Source organism: Fundulus heteroclitus, unplaced genomic scaffold, assembly GCF_011125445.2.
Source record: "Fundulus heteroclitus isolate FHET01 unplaced genomic scaffold, MU-UCD_Fhet_4.1 scaffold_54, whole genome shotgun sequence".
Classification (NCBI taxonomy): domain Eukaryota; kingdom Metazoa; phylum Chordata; class Actinopteri; order Cyprinodontiformes; family Fundulidae; genus Fundulus; species Fundulus heteroclitus.
Window position 1 is genome coordinate 1,052,437 of NW_023396967.1, and position 19,453 is coordinate 1,071,889.

A 19,453-nucleotide genomic window follows, 5' to 3' on the forward strand; every position below is an offset into this window, starting at 1 on the left:
CACAGTCAACGCAGCTTCCTTCTGCTGACGAGCTTTACGGAGAAGCCGGTTTCATTTTCCAGCAGCCCTCACTGGCAGAGGTACCAGAAGCTGGTCCGATGACCACGGGGTTACTGCGCCTGCTCAGGCAGCCAGATCTGAACCCTGTTGAGAATCTATGGAGGGTCGTCACGAGGGAGATGACCTGGAGGCAGCTGTCAAAGCCACCTGGGCTTCCTCAACGCGACAGGAGCCACACCCATGCATCGGGTGCAGAGAGATAAACATTGATTCTTCAGACATCCCAGAAATCTTTGCACCCCAAGGCTCAACGTGTGATGGAGGGTCGCTGCACAGCTGACGGTGGAGGAAATGCGACAGACTCCACCTCCTCACCTTTCTACCGTTCTGACTTTGTTTCTAACTGCTGTGAACTCCTTGGTCCAGTCGAACTGAAGTGAGATCCAAATTAAAGCAGAAGCTCCCAGACTGGGGTTGTTTCTGGACATTTTTACATCCATGTGACATCAAAGGTGAGATAAAATTCACCTTTACAAAATAAAGTGTAGTTGCAGCCTAAAGAAGCGGCGATGAACATAATCTTACGTAATCGCCGCGATCAACAGAGTCTGTTCTGTCGGATCATCAACACCTTCATGATTTAACACCATACTGGCCACTATTATGAGCAATTATGCAGTGGCATGTAAACAACCAGAACTGGACATGGAGCAAGAAGATTTTATTTAAAATGATTAAAAAAATAAGGCATTTTTAAAATCTAAGCTGTAACATTCATATACTAAATATTACTCCAAGAAGTCGGGGGCTTGACTTAAAATACTTTTTTTACATTCCTGACTTTTCTACATGGGAACAGGACAATTAGCATGTGAGAATGCAAACGAGCGAGACTCCTGTTTGTCGTTTTCGACGTGATCTCCCCTCCACAGCTGGGATTAGTGTCCATAGATGAGGTGTGATGAAGACTAGTAACACTTCTTCGTAGACCAGCGAAGCGATACCCCCAGAGACGCAAGGGAGTAAGAATAAAAACCCTTGTGGCTTAACAGAATTTACTAAAAAAACAGCAACCTCCTGATTTAAACGTGAAGAACATTTATGTCCGTTTCTTAAATATAAAATACATACATTTAGGTGCTAAGGTGCAAGTGCGTTGCCGCTTTATGGCTTTTCTAACGAGCAGGCTCATAGAAAAGCCCCACCCACCCTGCCTCTGACGATATCCACGAAGACCAGCAGAGAGGCCAGCTCCAGATCTTCGTTGTAGCTGTTCTTCAGCGGCACTGACCTGTAGCCTGAGACAACAAAAAAAACAACAACACATAAAACAATTACATCCAGGGCGACGGCGGAGTTATTTTTTTTTTCCTCCGTCTAAACACATACCCGTCTTGAGGCCTTGGATCGGGAACGTCGCCTGAGCCAGAAAGTTCTGGTCGTTGAACATGTCGATTTCATAAACCCCAAAACGCAGGAAGGCGAAGGTGGAGTTGCAGATGGTGAAGTGGAAGGACTTGCTCGGCCAGATGGGATTCAGACCGTTGTCCGCTGGAAAAAGAGCGAAGGGATGGTTGCAACGTGAGATCCAGGCCTGGACATCACACTGATCTGAAGCAACGCCACAACCTGTACGCTTCATGACCTGAATCCTGCCTAGGAAAGGATCTCCTGAAGTGAACAGTCTTATTTCGCTGGTTTAAAAGGTTTTAAAATGATCCAGAATTGATTTCAACATGAAACTCTAAATGCAAACAGCTTTTTTTTCTCCATCCCCAGATAAATGCATTTGTAAGGACTCTGAAGGCGACTGCTGCTTCCAGCCAGGGACTCATGTTATTAGGAATCGTCTTTATCTGAACAACATAACACTTCCTCTCCTGTTCCCAAGAAAACTAATATAAAAGGAACAGGAATGAATCAAATGAACACGTTTTGAGCCGGATGGTGAAAGCGCTCCTCCTGTGGTGAAAGAGTAAAAACTCTATTGGAAACCTTGGATTTAATTTGTAGGAACGTTACTCTTTAGATGGCTCCTCATCAGCTGAAAAGACTTTGAATGTCCATTTCCCTCAGACATGTCTCTTTGAGTAGTGCCAGTGACAGAAATTGATCGCTCCTCTCTCTTAATTCCTGATTGTTTAATTAGAGATGCACACAGTCCAGGAATAGTCGGCCCTTAGAGAGTTGTTTAGATAATGTTTATGTTTGTAAGCTGGGTTTTTTCCTCTTTATTTCCCCTTTGTTTTGCATTTTACATTGTGGAAAATCAATAAATATATCAAACCAGTAGCAATATCCACTTGTATTACCCATTTATGTTCTTTGATCTTTTTTACGTTTTTTTTGTCTCTACCTGAAAAAGCACTTTGTGTGTTACACTAATATAAATAATGTGCTCAATAAAGAAACGTGTTGTTTTGCCATTTTGTTTTGTAACTTTAATCATTAAAATAAATTAGTGTGATTCAATAACCATTTAATTTCCAACTACTTTGTCATTGTTGTGATTTTTAAAAATATAATACTACTACTACTAATAATACTAATACTACTACTACTAATAATAATAATAATAATAATCTCAACCCTTTCGGTATATCATACAATAAAACAATCCTTAATTGATTCATAACTATGGGAGACATCAATATATTGAATGTGACCAACAACTATTTTTCATAAATACATAATTGCTAAATAGCTCATCAATGGCTACAAGATAAATAATGATCAGAGAAACAAATATGGCTTCATAGCTGATCTGATTACATAGTAACTCTCCTCAAAAGCAAGTCTTGCAGAAGAATTGCATTAAAGGTAACTTCCACACGCCTTAGCTGAGATGCTGCTGGACTATGACACATAGTGCGTATTGTATAAGCTTTGCACGTTATGGAAATACTGCATACTCTTTTATCGTGTGTTAGGTCTATAGGCTGGAGTTATTTTTCCACTATCAAATAACTTTCTTCTTGCTTTGGACAATTTATTTATTCACCCTTATATTCTTCTCTAGGTGTTTTCTTTAGAGCTAACGTTAGGTTAGACGGTTTACTTTTATGTCCTTGTATTCTTTTTTTCTTTTCTCATCCCTTAACTATTGTGTTTGCCTTCGTCAAATTTCCCCATTGAGGGACATTAAAGGAATTCTTCTCTTATTCATTAATAAAACATAATCATTAATAAACCTACATATTGTTTGCATTTGTTTATCGCTCCCTCTCACAGAGAAAGAGGAGATAAAATATAACCCATTTATTCATAATATTACAACTGACAGCTAAGAGAAAATTGTGGGACGTGGCACCTGGCAGCAGGTGGGAAATGATACACAATATTTAGTCTTTATATCAGCAGACCAGGAAAACCATTTGAAGCGGGTCTGACTGATGAATCACTCTATTTTTTTTTCTTTTTCTTTTTAACAACATAAGTCTGTGAATGATGCCTACTTTGGTAACAAATGGCACCCGAGTCCAGTGTGGCTGTGGCTCAGCCACCAGGGGGCAGTGTGCTACTCCTTTGTCACCTTCCACCCATCCACAACAACGTTGCCAAACAACTATGTTTTGCTTTTGTATTTTCCAGACAAGCCCGATTTGTCTCTACAACTTCCTGTTTTCCTAGGACTACAAAGGAAATTACACAAGGGTAATTGATCCGGTAAACAATGAAACAAATAAAAATAACCCCTGCCTAAGGACTGGGGACACCGTCCCCGTTCCTGGCAGAGGAACAGTTCATGCTCACTTGCAGAGTTCGTTTTCTGCTTGGCGTTGTCGTACTCTGCGCCGCACACCTCGATCTCGATGAGAGGGGAGACGATGCCTCTCCCGTGCTTCGGGAGGTGCCGAGCACCCAAAACCTTCAGAAGACAAGCAGAGAAATACGGGTTGTAGCTTTAAATGTTAAAACATATTGTGAATAAAGTCAGAATTAGCCGTCGTCCCTCAAACTGCAAGCCCACCTGTCCTCATGTATTTACAGACATCGATGTTTCGTTTCGCTGAGCTAGACGACCACAATGTATTTTCCTTACTGTCTTTTTATAAATTGATTCTTTTCTGCACCATTACAGTTCCTGTACTTCAAATTTTTTTATTTGCATATTTGATTAATAAATAAAGTCAATAAAAGAATCAACGTAATCAAAACAGGAACAGTAAAATGCAGATAAAACACCAGTAAAGTAGTGAGCTCAATAAAAACAATAAAAAAATAATTGTTTGTCGGTTTGCAGTTTATAATTTTGCTCTTTTTACAACCATTGTTAAGCTGCTTTCCATTTCTTCATTACTTTGTTGTAGAAATGATGCATAGATAAACTTGGGTTTAGAAAATATTTTGTAGAAATCTAATCTGTAGTTCAGAATTTCTCCTCTCTGAGCTGCAGATGCAATCTGGGTGTTTGCAGGCATAGAAGACGTGCAGCAGAGTGAACGGGTTCATGTACGGGACGATAAAGAACGAGTGCAGCAGCTCAGCCACACAGCGAACAAAAAAAAAAGAAAAAAAAAAAAGAAATATGGTGGGAAATTACCACAAAGAAACGAAAGCAGATTAAAAAGACACACAACCCTGGTTAGACTGAGCTCCAGAGGAACAACCATCTCAGTATCTCTAAGGAGGTAGTTTCCCACCTTTGCAGCTTCCCTGCTTAATACCAGTTCTGACCCGAAGTTTGGAAGAAAAAGCGCTTTTTAGTGATTAGAAGCGTGAGAACGATACGGTTAAACTTTATGCAGTTTTAGATCTACAGTAATCTTGTAATTTTACCAACATGTTTCCTCTGACTGGAGCTAATCAGCTGGAGACGCTATAGTAGGAGCTGAAGACGAGGGTGATGGCAAAGAGGCTTTTAACTCATCTCCAAAGACAAGTTGTCAAAATATAAGAAGAAAACTATAAAAAGCTGGTCAGCAGTTAGAAAAAGTGCTTTTACTGCTACAATTTTAATGAACGCTTTTTCACTGATTATTGAGAAGGGCAAAGATAATTCAGTCTGTTAAAATGTAAACAAAGACTAATAATCTTATTGTTGCCCACTATTAATAGCCCATGTACATTGAATCATATATTTATGGTTTAAAAAAATAACAAACTCTTTCTGTTAATTGTAAGGTTTAATATACAAATAAGCCACATAAGTCTTCCTCTATGCTTCATAAGCTGAAATATAGAGGAAGTTATCTGCTTCTACCACCAAGTCTGTGGCCTCTACTTCATTCATTCTCAGAAATATGCTCAATTGGCTGAAATCGGTGAAACTGTCAGGTGAGGCATCTAAGGTCAAAGTTAGTGATGAAGGAGGAGAGGAACCAAGAGAGGGAGGAATCAGTGGCAACAGAGGAGAGAATTGCAGAGAAGAAAATCAGAAAATGTCCATATCTCTCTCCTCACTTCACGTCGTTCACGCATGTCATGACCGCACCGCTGCTGCTGCTGGGAAAACTGGTGGCAGACGCGGTTTCTTGACTATGCTCACGCACAGAGCTGCAATACTTTTCATTGGATAATGTGATTCAGACAGGTGCCGTTCATTTTAAAGAGGCAGTTTTAGCGCGTATTCAGACAGGAACAGGGAAACCGGCAATCACGTTGTCAAACATTGTGAATCTCAGCCAGTAAAATCATAGGCGCTCAGCAAAGCGGCCGGACTGACCGGTACAACCACCGCACTCAGAAATAAAATAAAATAAAAACCTGTCTGTGAGTCCTCACCCCCTCCACGCTGAGTTTTTACCCTCTGGATCCCGGTTCTGGTTCCCTTTGCTCAGAGGCGATTTATTCCAAGTGCCATTTTCCTCTACAATGTAGGTTAGTTAAACTCGTTAGTTCTGGTACCACTGATGGCAACTGAGTTTTACATATTTTTTAGCCACTGTTATTTCTCAGCAAAATGATAATTTGATTTTACTCTGAAGAGATGTATTTAACAATTTTTTATTCATTTCTGCTTATTTATATCTCTTGTTAGCTTTTGGGGCCCGTCGGCGCTTTCTATGCTTTTTATGGACCATCTTTGGTTTTTAACCCTCCATTTGTAGCAGCAGTTGTTATTTTTAGCGTTTTCATCACACAGTGAAATTAACCGCCCCGTTGAGACGCAAATAAAGATCCGAATCTTACACTGCTGAAAATCGAAAGAAATAAAATCATTCTGTAAATGAAGACCAGGACATTTTTCTATTTAAACAAAGAAATAATAACATCCCTATATTGAATTTTCTCATGCAGGAGTTCACTCTTTTTAATAACCTATTAAAATAACCAATAATAATAATAATAATAATAATAATAACTAACCCATCCGTGCCTTAACATGTCTTCAGTCTGTGTGTATATTTTATTTTGTGGTATGTAATAAATGGCAGACTTGGACGTTAGAAGATTTGTGAACACGACTGTTGTGGTTCCTTGAAACCTTTATTATTGCTTTATTACCAGAATCAAACCCTCAACCTTACCTCTATCGTCATCGAGATTTGGTCTACGCCTCGTAGTGTGTTTCTGTCGAAGGGATCAAACACGTCGTCTCTCATGATGGGAGGCTGGAGGACGTAGCCGCTCCGTCCGTTCAGCGAGAACAGGGCCTGGTTCATCTGCATGGGCTTGTCTGCGCGCGGGTGTGGAGGAAACGAGACGAAGAAGGCGAAAATGGTTAAGAAAAAACAAAAAAACAAAACAAAGATGGACTCCCCTGTCTGTGCTGTGGGAAGGAGTTGCAAACCTGCGGTCTGGAAGTTGAGCGCGACCAGCTGGGATCCGCAGAGCCACATGGGGAGCGGGTCGTAGTTGGAGGAGTCGATCCGCTGGCCTCTGGGATAGATCCTGGACAGCTGCAGCCGGTTGTACTGGAGGAACTTCTTCCCCTTGGTTCTGTTCATGTACTTCTCTGCCTTGGTCTCGGGAAAGGACGACATGTCACGGAAGCAGGCCCGCTCTGTGCCGATCTCTACGTAGGACGAAGAGCAAGACAAACCGATCTCAGAACAGCCGTTGGGTTAAACTCTACGTTTAATAACGACTGCTATGCGCAGGTGGCGTGCGATCCTCACTTTCTTCATCAAAAGGGACCGGCCTGCAGTAGATGACCAGCTCCGAGAGCTCCAGTGCGATCTTCTTCCTCCTTTCCATTACCTTATCCTCCTCCATCTGGACACACGGACACACAAACGTAAACATGGCGGCACAAACCGAAGCCAGCCAGTCGGCTAAAAGCTCTGCTAATGCCTCAGCTGGGCGGCTGCAGCACAAAATGTAAGAGAGCATACAGCTCAGTAGGCGTACGCTCATGTGAGCATCAACAGCATCGTTGTTTCATATTAAATATTGACAGTTATTATTAAAAAGGCGGATGGGCTTTACGTTTCTGGCTGGCGTGTTCACCTTGGCTTCAGAAGACGCAGCGACTTCGTGGATCTTTGCCGCCCAGTCTTTGAGATCCTCCGGGCTGCTGGCGGCCACGTCCAGCAAAGTAACGTGTGGCGCGCTACTCTGAATCAAGGAGAAGACGTGAGGTCTGCTGAAACTTCCTTCAGGACGCATGACTGAAAAGAAGAGAACAAATCAGGCAAGAAAAACAGAAATGAGGAAGAATAAAAAGGTTCCCTTTTAAGTTGGCCTTTTTTAGGCCGTGATTTAAAACGTGAGTGGCTGTAAAACAGAGCTTATGTCCTCAGGCTTTATCTAGACTAAGAATTGTACTGAGGAGGTTTCGCCATGAAAATGAAAAGCTGATCATACATAAATATAATAAAGCCTTTATCTGGGGCCGTTGAGCCACCAAAAGACAAAAACTGAAAATCTGCTGGGGAAACACTAAAGCACTAAAGCTACAGCGATATGACAAAGTAATTACTCTTTATGTATTTATTTTATTTTATTTTTATATCACTCTTAAATGTTTCTGATCAAACTAACTTTAATATTTTAGATCAAGAGTACATGTGAAAATCAGTTTTCAAGGAAAAAAAAAAACACAAGGAATTGCATCCAAACCAGCCTGATTCTGTGAAAAGTCATTTTCCTACAAACCTTACGACAGAAAACATTTTTCATGCAAATAACTGCAGATGAGTCCTTTAAATCCCTCTGGATGAATTTTGGCAAATTTTTTCCTAGCTCAGGGTTTTCAAACACGTAATCCTTGTTTAACGTCACACACACAGCATCTCAATCAGATTCAGAACCTGTAATCTCCCAAAGATCCCAGTTTTAATTTAGGATATTTTAGCTAACATCATGTTGTCAGACATTTTGCTTCTAACAGGTCAGACGATCGTCAAACCATGGTGAGGTTAGTAAAATTACACTCGGGTTAATTCATCTATTTTTAAAGGGGTGTGGGGGGGGGGATCTTTTCCACAAGTGATCAGGTTGGTTTAGTCTTTGTCCATAATAAATGAAAACATTTTGTTACTCAGGTTATCTTTGTCTGATATTAAAAAGCCGTCTGTTGGTTTAAAGGCCGGCTGATAATCCATGGGAGCTTTATTCAGCAGCTCTAGGTTAGGCTGCAGCTGCATGCTAATGGGTAACATTTAAATCACCTTATCTTCTAAGTGACTGTGTTGATTTCCTATTTTAAATGTTACCAAAAAAAGATAAAAGCGTGTCAAAAGGTAATAAAAAAAAAAAAAAAACAGCAATGAATTAGGAAAGAGACAGAAGACGGATAAGTTGGCAGTCAGGAAAGTCATTTTCAGCCTGAAACGAGGCCCACTGTCGAGGTAACAGGTTGCTCTGCAGCCCTGCAGCACAGGCAGACAGGAAGTGGAGGGGCTACTCACTAATCTGACAGGAACTGACATCCATGCTTCCTCTCAGCAGATCTCCGAGAGGGCTGTTTTCTGCCTCCTCCTGACAGAGAGAAGAAATGAAAAAAAGGTTACAAAAAGTCTCGTTTGTCGGCGTGTTTTCCCACGTGGTGTCCTCTGACAGCGTGGTGATTCTCACAGGTCTGTCCGGCTCTGCTGCCGAAGCGCTGATCTCCTCCACGTAGTTCGCGGGGAACCACATCTGCTTCTTTGCTCCACAGTCGCCTTTCCACCTGCGTTAAAAGGCGCAGATTTAAAAGTGCAGTCCTGACTAACAGCACGGCTCAATCTGCTGTGGTTCGCTCCTCTGCCCTTGCTCACTCACCATCCTCCTTCCGGTTTGTCCACGTTGGTGATGATGGCGTTCTTGGTGAAGGTGAGCTCGTCGTCTCGCTGAGCCTTATAGTCGTACATGGCTTTCACCGTGTACTGGAACAACAAAAGAGGAGGTTATGAGCGCAGACACGCACCGCTGGTGTGCTGGCGCTGCCGAGGAACGTCTGGAAATTCACCTTCACAGTTGGCATTTGGTTCGCCTCCACGTAAAAGCCTGGATTCCTGCCCTCGTACAGCGCCCCGTAGTCTGGCTCCTGTTGGGCAAACGCGCTCAGTTTTACCCCCACTGGTGATATTGCTTTATTTTTTATTAACATCTAATAAAAACACTCACAGCAGTGCCTATCTTCTCCAGTGTGTCCTCGTTGATGGGATAGCGTAGCTTCATTTTGCGATACAGAGGGTGCTTTTCATAATAATTGACGAGATCTACGAGGCTGTCGAACTCCGAGGTGCCCAGCAACACCGTCTGGCCTTCCTGCTGGACTCGACAGTGCTTGATCTTACCCTCGGCCCTAAAAACAAAACGAAAAATCCACACGATGAGAAAATGAAGCCTAATCTTTAAGTTTATAAAAAATATATAGACATTTTACAAAATCACATCTCAATGTATTTCTGGGGATTCTATAAGACGAACCAACACAAGGTTGTGCACGGTGGTTAAGTGAGGGGAAGATGTGCGTTTCTTTTTTTCTTTTTTTTTTTACAATTTAAAAAACTAATTGTGGTTTACACTCGTCTCCAGTTCCTCTTACTCAATGCTTTGTAGCCCACGGTTCTCTGCAATGTGTGCAGTTTTTAAATCTGAAGGGAGGCTTTTAATTTTAGATATCGAAACGCCCAAAGTATAAACCTTAGAAGCGTCTTTGGTAAAAAAAACAATGTTGCTGTTGGAAAACAACCATTCATACTCCCTAACACTCACATTTCAACCAGAAAAGAGCACGGTGTTATTGTGATTACATATCACAGACCAAAAACCGAGCGCATAGTCATGAAATGGAAAAAAAAAAACACCGTACTGCTGGTCTTTTTTACAAATTAAATTGTGGTGGATACCTTTAGTAGTCGCTGCTACATATGGACTTTTACACATGTGAAGAATTAATTCTTGGCTTATTCTTCCAACTATGTTATGCCGAGTCAGATTGGGAGGGCAGCGTCTCAACTTGATTTGGGTCTGGGCTTTGACTGGGCCATTCTAGTTCATGAATATGCTTCAAACTAAACCGTTCCAACCCAGTTAGAGCAGTATAGGGTTGCTGTCCTCTGGAAGATGGTCCCCTGTCACAGTCTCAAGTCTTTTGCATCTTGTAACAGGTTTTCTTCCCTCATTGCCCCCCATAATTAATCAATTGCTTTCAAAATAAGACACCGTATTCATGTAACTGTGCTTTGATTTTTAATGCCTTTTATCAAAAGAGTGCATATGTTACATGACATGAATATTGTAATTGGGGGTAGGTTCTTAGAAGTTCTTGAACTTCTACCTACTCCTTTTGAGCACTACTAAAATGTCCTAACATTTTAATGTAAATCTTACTTGTATTATTGCTCAAAGAAATTGAAAAATAAAAAATAAAAATAAATAAAGTCTGACCAGCCTCCCTTCTCTGCTGGAGAAAAGTATCCCCACAGAATGATGCTGCCACCAGCGTACAACTACACGCAAAAGGCATCGCATGTAGACAAACAAATTCAGATTGTACTCGTATCACTAGAGCAAATTCTTCTACATGTTTATACTGAGATTAAATCACAGACGTGTGGACTCTTGACTTACTACACTGCAAAAACAGATCTAAAAATAAGCAAAATGTTCTCAAAATTTGTGTTTTTGTCCTAGATTTGAGCAGGTAAATAATATTATCTGCCAGTGGAATTAGTATTTTGACCCCTAAAATAAGATAATTAGACATCCTGCACTTGAAATAAGATGATGGAGATGAGTTGTTCCTATTTTAAGTGCAAAAGTCTTATTCCATTGGCAGATCATCTTATTTATCTGCTCAAATCAAGGACAGATACACTAATTTTAAGAAAATATTACTAATTTTTAGTTCCGTTTTTGCAGTGTAGGAGACTTCTGTAGAAAACTGGTTGTCCTGGACTTTAATAGCGGTATCGGAGTAAAAGCAAACAAATGGTACACTTCAGATTATTTATGAACATTTTAGATTAACAAAGGTGTCATTCGTCTCTTTAAGTTCAGAATTAGGACTTTATGTCGGTTTATGAGAAAAATGTCGATAAAAACATTGAAGTTTATGGGTGAAACATGACAAAATGAGGAAAGGTTTAAGGGTTATCAATATTGTAGGGCTGCACTAAGACCAAAAGATCATACGTAGTCTAAATTTAACCGAGTGAATTAAATTAAAAGGTCAATATAGATGAAAGGGGATGAGAAAAGTATGTGTCGCCCAGTTACCTGAACGAAATGGCAAAAGAGTAGGGCTCTGCCCTTTTCCTGACAAGGAAGGCCCCGTCACGAGGAACCCTCATCAACATGTTCTCTGCCTGGCTCCTGGAAAGGTTGGCATGGTACCATCTGAAACAAACAACCCAAAAACACACCATGAATACCCCTCATTACACTTTATTCATCGCTGAACGTATGGAGAACCTCAACATCTGACCCCCCCCAGAAATAATCTGTGCAATTCGAAGGGAATTCCTGCAGACTCACTCCTTGCTCTCGTGAGCGTTGGTCTGAGGCACCGGCTCGGTCAGCTTCATCTCAAACTCATTGCAGCGCAGCGCCACCTGTTGGTAGTGGTTGATCAGCGCGAAGAGCGAGTCGAACACCAGGTTGTCCGTCAGGTAGAACTTGGGGCTGCCGGCTTCCTGCCGAGAGTGGATGCGGCAGTGCTGCACGCGGCCCAGGCGCCTGATGTACAGGTGAGCGGGACAGAAGAGGAAGTTCAAAACACATTAGCGCATTAGGATTAGTGCTTTCCCTCGTTATGCGCTAGCCGAAAGTCACCCTTATTTAGCACAATATAGTAAAGCAGTTGTTTGTTAATTTAAAAAAAAACATTAAAATTTAAAGTTTTGGTGGACTTTAAAACTGCTCAATCCATGTAAATTCAAGTAAATAATAATTTGTTGCCAGTACACATTCAGGGTCAGTTTTTGATCAGGGACAGTGCTTCTGATCTTACAGGGTATAAAACTTTTAGAAAATCAAAAGCAAGAACAAATTGTTGGGGTTGACAACAGCTAAAAAAAACTGTACAATATGAATAAGGTTCAAAAACATATTTAAGAATAATGTGATTAAACATTATGAATCATGTGAATGTAATTAACAGCAGTAAGATACTGGGTGTATTACCTTTTTTTCCCAAAACATTATTATGATAAAAAGGTAGCCATTTCTTTTTTTTTCTTTTATCTTCCTTCTTTTCTAGTCCAATGTAGATTGTTTTTAGAGGGTGGGCATTATAAGCTTAATGCTTCTGCCAATGCAACCTTTTTCAAACTTTTTTTTTTTTTATGTTACAAGGACACATATTTTTCTAACAGTGTTTTCTATTAAAAATATTAACGCTTGCATGATTCACTTCTAATTCAGTTAAAATAACAAAATAAATATAAAACCTCACAGGAGTAAGTATGGCATCACCTATTAAAAGGCAAGGCAAGGCAAAATTTATTTATATAGCATATTTCAGTACAAAGACAATGCAGTGCTTTACATGATTAAATATAGGAAAATAAAACAGAATAAAAGCCCCATTACTTATTCTCAGTGTAAAGAGCCACGTTTGATCGGTCACACAGAAAACGATTCAATGATTTTACTGATGGTGTCTGCTGGCCGCTCTTCTTTAAAGCGTTGCTTCATTTCATTGACTTTCTCCAGACATTTGTTTTCTGCACAGCCCATCCGGAGCTCATGACGCTGCACTTCCATCCAATCCTGACCTTTGGCCATTGCAACATCTCTATTCTTTACCTCGTTTTCTGTTTAACTCGCGCTGCTGATTCAGCGGCTGGAGTCGCTGTCCTGATGCACGACCCGTTTCTGGCCGGAACCTCTGCGGTGTGACGGACGATGCCACATTTGCCACATCTAACCTGAGCCGGAACCAGCCGCCCTCCACCGACGTACAGCTGTTCCTATATACTGACCTGACGGGTTTTGTTTTTGAGAAACACGGAGGTGTGCATAATGAATAGTGTTGCACCGATACCAGTATCAGACGGGGACCCGATCCAGCACTAAAATGGTGGTATCGGTATCGGCGAGTACCAACAAATAGGGCACCGATACCATTTTGATGTTTGTATGTCACTTGAACGCAGCCTTCTCTCTCCCGACTAGTATTATATATGTTATATAAGTTCATGAAAGTTGCACTATTTTGGCATTTGACAGCCAAAACTCAGGGTTTAACAGAGATTATTCAATTATTAATGTAATTTTACTGTTGCACTACTATTATACATGTTATAATTTCACGAATGTTGCACTATTTTGGCCTTTGAGAGCCAAAAGTTTATTCAACTATTGTCACCCATTCCAGGTAGGCAATAAAAAGTTCTACTACCCTAAGAAGTATGCAGTTCTTATATATATATATATATATATATATATATATATATATATATATATATATATATATATATATATATATATATATATATATATATATATATATATATATATATATATATATATATATATATATATATATATAGCCAATACTGCACAGCCAGGTATCGGGTATTGTATTGGGGCAAAAAAAATGGCATCGGCGCAACACTAATAATGAACCAACTTTTTTTTTTTTTTTTTCATCCTTTCTATTCTTTTCTATCCAAAGGTAAACCAAGGTGCTGTTATACTTTAGTAAAGTTTTCTTGATTTCTTCCCAATAGACTCTGCAACTCCAGAGAAGGTTCTCAGTTTGATCGCTCATTTCCCATCATTACCCTTGGCGTCTTTCAGAAGCTCACAGGGTATAAATCGGCTGAGGACTGATGTTCAGCTCAATGTGACCAAAGAAACTAAAACTGAACTTTTTTTTAAATCCATAACGCTGTACAGCGGAGTGTGGATGCTGGTACCGAATGAAGAAAACCCAAAGTTAGCTATACTGAGTATCATTGAGGCCCTCAGAAGCAACGACAGAGATGCTTAAGAGAAAATCGTTTTCTACAACATGCAGAGAAACCGCTGCAGTGTAAGGAAGGCTTAACCGAGAACAGCAAACTCGCTCGGGGTTTATCTTTTTGAGCCTTCCACCTCTCCGCCTGTAAAACATGCAGGATTAGGAAATGTTTGCAGCCTTTTGCGAATCTCAGAGTGAACGTTTGTAGTGAATTCAGTCCGATTGGTGTCTTTGTAATACTAAATCTCGCTAACCTCTAAAATAAGATGCCACAGACAGATCAAAACTGCAGCATTTACCAGAAAGACAGCGTGTAGTCCCCAACAAAGGTTTCGCTCTCCCGGACCAGGAAGGAGCCGTCAGGAGCTCCGGTCTCCAGGCAGTAATCCGACAGGAGCCTCTCGGCGATCTGCCGCCCGTCCCGCCCAGCGCCGAGCTTTCCATGAAACCATTTTTCTGTCACGTGCTGGTCCATAGCGTTGGACACCTGGTGGGCGTGGACGAAAATAAAAGACATTCGTGAAACTACAGCCTCCGCATTTCCACCGGCTTTAAGACCGTTTCCTTATTGGCCGTCTCTATTTTTCTGCTCCTTGTTATACTGACTGATACAGGTCCTGCAGGTTTTACCAACTGAAGGACTTTTTACACATCGTTTTGTTGTTTTACAACCATCATTACTTCAACTTAAGACCAAACATAAACTTAGAAACACGAAGACTAATAACCAACTTGCATCATAAAATAGGTAATTATAACTTTGTCAACTGATGGGAATGACTAGCAGTGGATAACAACACATTTTGATTTGGCTCCCAAACAAACCAGGATCAAACTTCAGAAGCTGAAGTGTTTTTGTCTTGCGGTAAACTCCTTCCTAATGTGCAGTTTGTCGCCTTGCTTCTGGCACTTTTGTCAAAACTTATCACCCACATATTTACAGCCAGCAGGTTTTAAGCAAAAAAAAAAAAAAAGACAATCTGGGGCCAATAAAGACTTAAATTTCTTTGATTAACATGATTAAATTTAGGACTTTTTTTTTTAGGGGACAGCAGAAACCCCGGCCTTCAATAACCAAATTAAACTCCAACTAACCTCTCTGTGCTCCTCCTCCTCATCGTTACCCTGGTTACTGTTGGTCTCCACTGAATAGTAGAGCATTTTGCCGTTCAGGACAAAGAAATGAGCGTTCCACTCCTGAAAAAGGAAAGAGATAAAAAAAAAAAATGAAATAAATAAATAAATAAAAAGGCTCAAACATCAAAACCAACATGACAAAATTACTGGAGGACATGGGATATGAGCTGCAACATTCCAGTCCTCTGTTGGCATTTCTAAGTATGCTTACATGGTTAATTGGATCTTCCAGGTAAAGGATGCCGTTTTTGGCAGAGTTGCTGATATCATTCTCTGAATAAGGTGTCGGGTTGGGCACCTCCTCGTAGGCGCTACCCTCGGCCAGCTTCTTATGCTGAGGCACAGAAAGAAAGAAAGAAAGAAGGGCAGGGGGGAGAGGAGGAAGGGAAAACAGACAGAAGCAGTAAGATTTCAAGCTCCATATGAAAATAAAAAAAAAAAATGTTTTTGGGCAATAAAGCCAAGTATAGAAAATATGCATCCTAGTAATTTTTTTTTTAAGTTTTTGACAACAAAATAGCTTATTGAGTCATCATCTTGGGGGGGGGTGGGGTGGTCATGAGATAATTTGATGCTGATGAGCTAAAAACACTTTTCCTATTTCCTTCTTTGTTAAACTGATGAAAGTATAACTTTACAGGATCCTCCACATTCCTCGTTTTAATGCAGGTAGAACGATGGACTTTTTTGCAAGAGTTCTTATAAAAATACTACTTTATTCTCGTAATATTATGACTTTAGTCTCATATTCCCCCCCCCAAAAAAATTTTAAAAACACTCGTCAAAAGGGGGTCCCTGGTCTCTGTCACTGTAATTTTGGGGGTAAAGTTCAGGAATCCCTGTGATAGACCATTTTCATACATCGCACAAAGAATATTACAAAAATAAAATGTTTAATACTCTCACTTTGTTAAGTTTCCAAGCTACTCCAAGCCTCCTCCACAGATAAATCTCCATATAAACTCTCACTTTGTGAACTGAAAATCAAGCCGGAGACTTTTTCATGACTTTTGTCTTTGAAGGCCATTGTGCTACGCGTTTGGTTGACACGCCTAAGTTTTAATAACTGCTTTTTTTTGTTTTTTTTGTTTTACACTTTTTTTAACACATATTTCACAATTTAGGTTCTGGAAATTATAGTAAGTACTTTGAAGAAGAAATCTAAACAAAATTTGCTAGGAAAAGATGTAAAAATGATGTTAAAAGGCCTCTAATAGATTTCTTGTGACTGCCACTGAGCCCTGACCTTGATGAGGATCTTCCTCCTGAGCTGGTTGGGCGAAGGCAGGCCGTCTGCAGATATATCCACGGCTTTGGTCAGCAGCATGTCTCCGAACACTTTCTTAAAGTGGGTGGCCATATTCCTCTGCTGGACAATGCTACAGTGGTCCTCGATAGACAGGATGACGGGGTACCTGAGGGAGACAAACCGTTTAAAAAACTAGAAAAGCTTTAAAATCCTCTAAAATATCTGTTGCTGCACACAGACATAACGATGACAAAGCATGACACATTGTCATTGTTTCCCAACGCGCAGTCTGCTCATCTCAGTCCTTTGTTCTGCTTTTGTCACCTTACCTAGAATCAAAGTTATTACGGGGAAACAAAGGACTCTGAAGACGGGGGGGGGGGGACTCACTCGGATGTGACAAAAGCGTGGTCTTTGATGGTGTTCAGGACGTCGCTGAACTTGATTTTTGACGTGAGGGTGTGTCCGTGATAAATAACCGGCATTCCATCAGGACCATCCCAGCAGTCCACTGAAAACGAACACGCAGCTTTATTCTTAGGTGCAAGGAAGACGTGGTGTCAGCATTGAGGAATGTGCACGCATGACGGCAGAGGTTTAGCCCCGGCTCAGTTAAAAAGGCTTAAGGCAGAAGGTTTTTCACAGCCGAACAGGTTGGATGGGTTTACGTACATTCGATGCAGCGACATCCCATCCTCAGACAGCGGGCGTACGCCTCCAAGGACGACTCGCTGGCAAACTGGTCTCCTGTCAGGTAGCTAAAAATAACCAAGCAACAATAACTAACGTACACAAAGCACGTTCACAAGTTAACAGCCAACCAGAAGCAGTAGAACCAAAACACACAGAACATTGGTTTATGAATCAAAAAAAAAAAAAAAAGAAGTACAGCCAAATTACCCGCTGCCATTTCTCTCGTATTAACAGAAGTAAGTTCTTGTTTCATAATTCCTTCTAACAATTCAAACAGAAACTTGGGAAACTTTCAGCCCGCTGCACCAGAAAGTATTGTTTCACTTCCAGCACTAAGGGTTATCATCTGAACCGCCTTTCTCACACTTTTCAATGCCTGGAAAAATACTTCTTCTCGCTAAATACTAGCAGAAATATTATTCTGGAACATGATGGAGGAAATAACACGCTTTTATCTGATGTCAGAAGTCAGCGTATGAGTTTTGTTTTGGGGTAGAGAAGCCAAGAAACAATGCCAGGCTTTCAGCATTCCCAGGACCCGATTACAATTGACAGAGAAAAAACGGTCGCCGTCGGCGCGGCTTTCCTTACGTGTTGTGCGAAGAGGAGATCCAGTAGTGGGACAGGGGGTTGTTCATACTTTCAGGACAGCTTTTGCTCATAGAAGAATCCCAGATGCTGTTTTCTTTGGAGAAGAGGTATGTGAGGAACTGCAGAGTGGAGGAGAAAAAAAATATGTATAAATGAAACTATTTTAGAAATCCTGGCTTGGTTCATCCACACGAACGCCTGCAACGGGTGCAGCTGAATAAATTCATATGCAATTGAAGAGTAATTATCTAATCACTTCTTAAGTTGACCCATTTCAAAACGTGAACATTTTGTATTGAACAGAGAGAGATGGAGAGATTGTAGGCATTTATTTCCTTTTATTTAGATGGTTATGGCTTTTTGATTTTTAATAATTTAATGTTAACCTACTGAACAGTGTGTCCAGGTACTGCGATTTATAACTGGCCTGGTTTCATTTTGCATGAATTACTGCATCAATGCAGCGTGGCGTGGAGGCGATTAGTGGCTCTGCTGAGATGCTAACGAAGCCCAGGAGGAGTAATTACCAGCCATCAGCTTATTTTTATTGTTGAAGTCTCTCTTTTTTATCTTGACAGGACAGTAAATGGACCTAGGATCGGGCCGGTCTGCCCGTCATTTAACCACATGGTCATTAAAGCAGGTGTTGCTACAAGGCAAGGGGGCAGGCAACAAGTCCTGCTGGAAAATTATATCAGCATCTCTATAAAGGTTTGTCAGTATAAAGGAAGCATAAAACCGGTACCGGGCCGCACAATAACAATAAATAACTTCTAGAGTATTTGCGTTTTTTATTATTATCCAGGTTAAAATTTCGTTGTATTTTGAAAAATGGACGAATTCTCTAGGTTTCATCCGTATGTGACTCTTGATGGACGGTGACGTCAATAAATGCACCATTAGCGCCATATTTTGTGGGCAACCGTATTGCTAAATCTAAAAAGCCATTCCCTAGCAGTGAAGAAACTTCTGAGGTGTCTGTTTCAGCAATGGCCGAACACAACGAATGCATCAGCTGGAGCCATAACCTGCCTGACTAACTCTGTGTTTTTTTTTTAAAGATATGACTCCATCTGCAGTTCTACAACTTTGCTTCAATCGTCTCCAGGCTGCAGGTATTCCTTTAGCTTTTTCACCTTTATCTACCACATGTTTATTAACAAAATTATCTCTGGCTTAAAGGAGCAATAAGTGAAATGTCCTTATTTTATTTCACAAAAAAATAGTTTTGTGAAGAACTAGAGATATCTTTTTAGATGGACTATGGTATGAAGTCACACACACCATCTCTCTGTGTTAATCCCCAGTCTCTTGTTTACAAAGCCGGGCCGGCCGCGCGTCCATGTACGTCTATTAGAATAGTCACTCAAGGCTTAGCCCCTCCCGCCCCATTAAAAGCCACCACTGTGTTTACTTGAAGACAATCAGGACCAATTAATACCAGAAAAACAACAGTTGTTGGCAAAGAAGTTGTCAGATAAGGAAAGAGACAAAACAAAGGT

General features: G+C 40.7%; 1 protein-coding gene across 2 annotated transcripts in view; it reads right to left on the minus strand.

Moving 5' to 3' along the window:
• plcg1 (phospholipase C, gamma 1) overlaps positions 1 to 19,453 on the minus strand; it is a 45,931-nt gene that overhangs the window by 4,444 nt on the left and 22,034 nt on the right. The window contains exons 11-31 of one of the 2 annotated variants that reach the window (XM_021316285.2): positions 17,952 to 18,070; positions 17,340 to 17,425; positions 17,058 to 17,178; positions 16,665 to 16,833; positions 15,630 to 15,752; positions 15,377 to 15,478; positions 14,581 to 14,768; positions 11,851 to 12,051; positions 11,593 to 11,712; positions 9,493 to 9,673; positions 9,335 to 9,412; positions 9,148 to 9,251; positions 8,962 to 9,055; positions 8,796 to 8,865; positions 7,372 to 7,553; positions 7,062 to 7,158; positions 6,734 to 6,958; positions 6,471 to 6,619; positions 3,754 to 3,868; positions 1,390 to 1,551; positions 1,210 to 1,298 (exon numbers count right to left, since the gene is read on the minus strand). In XM_021316285.2, coding sequence (XP_021171960.2) covers positions 1,210 to 1,298; positions 1,390 to 1,551; positions 3,754 to 3,868; positions 6,471 to 6,619; positions 6,734 to 6,958; positions 7,062 to 7,158; positions 7,372 to 7,553; positions 8,796 to 8,865; positions 8,962 to 9,055; positions 9,148 to 9,251; positions 9,335 to 9,412; positions 9,493 to 9,673; positions 11,593 to 11,712; positions 11,851 to 12,051; positions 14,581 to 14,768; positions 15,377 to 15,478; positions 15,630 to 15,752; positions 16,665 to 16,833; positions 17,058 to 17,178; positions 17,340 to 17,425; positions 17,952 to 18,070 — 2,775 coding nt within the window. The remainder of the gene's footprint in view (positions 1 to 1,209; positions 1,299 to 1,389; positions 1,552 to 3,753; positions 3,869 to 6,470; positions 6,620 to 6,733; positions 6,959 to 7,061; positions 7,159 to 7,371; positions 7,554 to 8,795; positions 8,866 to 8,961; positions 9,056 to 9,147; positions 9,252 to 9,334; positions 9,413 to 9,492; positions 9,674 to 11,592; positions 11,713 to 11,850; positions 12,052 to 14,580; positions 14,769 to 15,376; positions 15,479 to 15,629; positions 15,753 to 16,664; positions 16,834 to 17,057; positions 17,179 to 17,339; positions 17,426 to 17,951; positions 18,071 to 19,453) is intronic. The other variant, XM_021316286.2, reaches the window with a different exon arrangement.